Below are 4,045 nucleotides of genomic sequence, written 5' to 3'. Positions count from 1 at the left end.
TTAATTATGTTTGCTTACCTGTTGATATTTGTTGTTAATCTTAGGGTGGAAAAGTTCAAATCCCCGAAAGACGTCTTATTTTGTTTTAACAATTTAACTGAATCAATCATCGCTTAACAAGACTTAAAGAATAAATCTTTGCAAAATTAGCTCACTTAGATAATGTTTAAGTACTTCCTTTTCCCCTTTAAAATAGTTCTAACTATAAAACAATTCAATTTTGCAATTTAAATTGAGTTAAATTATTTTAGCCAAATAAATTAATTATCGGATAACCGCATTAGCGGATATTCTAGGTGCCTTAAAAACCTTCCTAGAATATTAATAGGAACCTCAAACCCCCTCAATAGTTTTCAATAGATTTATTGTTTTAGTCTTTTGAAAATAATAGAGAAAAATTAAGTGGCGACTCTTAAAACCAGTCTAAAATATATTTTATAAATAAAACAATGTTGTCAATTATCATGATTTACAGTATTTTTACGCATTTTTTAAATATAAAAAACCCAAAAAAAATAAGACAAATAAATTAAAATGGACCCAATATATGTTATTTTTGTGTCTCAATTTATGTCACACAAATAAAATTTGGAGAGTCATCCAAATTTAATTTTTTTAAAAAAAATGTTTTAAGTTATTAATTATTGTGATTTATAATATTTTGATGTAACTTTCAAATAACTAACATTACTGGTCACTTTGTCCTAATTTAGTGATATGGATAAAATTACAAAATTAACCCTTTTAAAATGTCTTTCAGATATTTTAAGTTGTTAATTATTATTATTTATAATACTTTTTTGGTAAATATTATTATTAACAAAAAAGCCACTTACAAGCTAAAAGCACCATTCCTCCTTACCCCTGCTAAGGAGTGAGTGCGTACAAGGTCTCAAACTAAAACAAAACTAATTCTAGGTACATAAATTCTGCCAAAAACTTCTACTTCTAATAGCTCTTTTTGAATCTTTATACATGTCTATCCTTCCCACTATTTCACGAGTGATTTCCTTTACTATGTCAGAATATTGTAAGCTGACTCCTTTAAACTGTTTCCAGTTTCTTGCTTTCCAAATATGGTATACCATAGCCCCCCACAGTGCTGCCACCACTTCCTTTTTGAATTTCTTCCAATGTTTCTTCTTTATCAGTTCCAATATGTTGTTCAACTCTCTTGCAGGCAGGTTGATTTTTGACCAACATAGCAATGCATCTCTCACCTTTGTAGCATATTCACAGTCTACAAACAAGTGTTTATTAGTTTCCATCACTGTATCTTGGCATAAGCAACATTTACTGTCATCCACTTGTATCTTCATGTTCAATAACCTTTCTTTCGTGAGCAGTCTTTTTTGTGTTGCTAACCACATAGTAAATCTCTGTTTTGGTAGTGATACAGAGTTCCAGATTAACTCTGCATTTTCCATTTTTTCTCTTTGGCCCAGTATTGCATGATACCCCCTGGTTATTGAGTATTCTCTACTAGTTGTGAGATTGAATTTTCCATTTGTATACCAATGCTGCATTTGGTCCTTTAGTGCTGTTATTTTCCTCCAATACCAACTGCTGTCAGTTGGGGCTTTATGATTCTAAACAGTTCTTGCTTTGATATACACCCCATGCACCCATTTCACCCATAGAGATTCTTTATTTACAACTATTTGCCATACCAGCTTGCCTACAGATGCAACATTCCATTTCCCACACCCTTTTATATTAAGACCTCCTTGTCTTTTTGGACAGCATACCTTTTCCCAAGACACCAATGAAACTTTCTTTTTTTCACCACTTCTCCCCCACATATAGTCCCTACATTTCTTGTCCACCTCCTTTACTACACTTTGAGGAAGTATAAATACTGAACCCCAAAAACTGTGAATGGAAAATAGCACAGCCAACACAATTTGAAGCCTCCCTGCATAAGTGTTTTTAATCCTACTTGTAAGTTTATCCACAAGTTTATGGCATTCCATTTTACTCCATCTCTTTGAAGTGAGTGGGAGACCCAAGTACCTTATAGGGAAAGCACCTTTTGTAAATCCAGTTATACTCAACAGTTGCTTTTCAGTTTCTTCAGTCATTCCTGCTAGGAACAAGTTTGACTTCTCCATGTTTGCCACAAGTCAGTAGTACCACTAAAATGAGTCAAAGCTTCCATGACTCTTTTGACAGAATTTGGTTCTCCTTTACAAAAAATCATCAGGTCATCAGCAAATATAAGATAAGTCAATTTTTGGCCTTTACACATAGGATGGAATTTGAACTCCTGTAGACAAGCCATGGTCTTAAGTAACCTTGTAAGGTACTCCATGATCAACACAAATAGCAAAGGGGACATAGGGTCTCCTTGCCTCAACCCTCTTTTGCCTTCAAAATATCCATAGCCCTCCCCATTAAGTTTGACAGTGAATTTTGGAGTAGATACACATATCATTATCCACTGGATGAATTTAGTTGGAAAACCAAATCCATTTAAAGCTTCCTCCAAGAATTCCCAGCTCACCATGTCGTAGGCCTTTCTAAGGTCTATTTTCATCAAACACCTAGGAGTGGTCTTCCTGTTATAGTGTCTAAGCAAATCATGACAAATCAGTATGTTATGTACCATGGATCTTCCTTGGACAAATGCAGCTTGATTTTCAGCAACTAAGTAACTCACAACAGCTTTTAATCTTGTACAAATCATCTTTGAAATGCATTTATAAAGAGCATTGCAGCAAGCTATGGGTCTGAACTGGCTGGCTTGTTCTGGTACATCCACCTTAGGGATAAGTGCAATATTAGTTGCATTAATTTGCTTCAGTAGTTTCCCATTCTGAAAAAACTCCAGAACAGCTTCAACTATGTCTGCCCCAACTATCTCCCAAGCCTCCTTGTAAAATCCACTGCCATAACCATCAGGGCCTGGGCTCTTTGTTTGGTCTATCTTCATCATGGCCTTTTTCACATCATCCCCTGTGAACGTCTCCAGAAGTTGTAATTGATGCTCCATGCCTAACTTAAGACCATTTTGTAGTACTTCCTCACTTATTTTCACCCTGCATACTGTTTTTGTACCTAAGAGCTTATTGTAATAGTCAACAAAAATATGTGCTATCTCACCTTGATCAGTCTTCCAGTCTCCATTTTCATCCTTCAGTCGTGTAGTTGCTAACTTCAATCTTCTATGTTTTATTACAGAATAGAAATATCTTGAATTATCATCCCCTAGTTTCAACCAGGTCACTTTACTTTGTTGTTGCAGATAAATCTCAGCCAAATAAGAAATGTGCTTGAACTGTATGTACTTCTCCTTCTCCTCTATTTGAAACTCGATATTCATAGGCTGGAGCTGGAGCTTTTGTTGAGCCTGCTTTAAATCTTCTCTGCTCTTTCCTGTCTCCTGAACTATGTTACTAAAGTGCAATGAATTTGGTTTTTTCAAACTCCTCTTCAACAGCTTCAGTTTCCTCACAACTTGCAACATTTTGCATCCTTGGATGTTCATTCCCCAGCCTTCCTTCACAAGATCTTTGAACTGTACCATTTTTCCCCATGCATTGCAGTGTAGAAATGAAGTTTGTTTCCTAAACCTCTCCTCTGTAAGGCTTAGTTTGATTGGACAATGGTCACTAATGCCTTCAGATAAGAACGTAGTCTTGCTTGATGGCATGGTAACCAGCCATTCATCATTAATTAGAGCCCAGTCAATTTTTGAATATACCCTCTCATCACTGCCCTTGTCACTCCAAGTGTATTTGTTTCCTTGATGAGGTAATTCAATCAGCCCACACTCATCTACACATTCTGCAAAATCCACCACCTCTACCAAAGACACAGGATTCCCACCTATCCTATCCTCCGCATGAAGTATTGAATTAAAATCTCCCATTAATAACCATGGCTTCCTGTTAGATCTGTGTATGTCTTTTAATGTCAACCATAATGCCTTCCTTTCCTCTCTTGTGTTAAAAGCATACACAAAAGATACTATAAAAATCAATTTCTTAGGTATATACTCTACCTCACATGTTATTATATAGCTTTTAAATATTTTAAATTGGTA

General features: G+C 35.3%; 1 protein-coding gene across 1 annotated transcript; it reads right to left on the bottom strand.

Moving 5' to 3' along the window:
* Positions 1–914: 914 nt before the first annotated feature.
* LOC107059345 (uncharacterized) lies at positions 915–1,427 on the bottom strand. The gene has a single exon (XM_015305862.1). The coding sequence runs from the start codon at positions 1,425–1,427 to the stop codon at positions 915–917; it is 513 nt and encodes a 170-aa protein (XP_015161348.1).
* Between the last annotated feature and the right edge of the window lie 2,618 nt (positions 1,428–4,045).

Source organism: Solanum tuberosum, unplaced genomic scaffold, assembly GCF_000226075.1.
Source record: "Solanum tuberosum cultivar DM 1-3 516 R44 unplaced genomic scaffold, SolTub_3.0 scf01404, whole genome shotgun sequence".
NCBI classification, from domain to species: domain Eukaryota; kingdom Viridiplantae; phylum Streptophyta; class Magnoliopsida; order Solanales; family Solanaceae; genus Solanum; species Solanum tuberosum.
The sequence above is the reverse complement of the archived record's forward strand: the minus strand, read 5'-3'. Positions and strand labels throughout refer to the sequence as shown.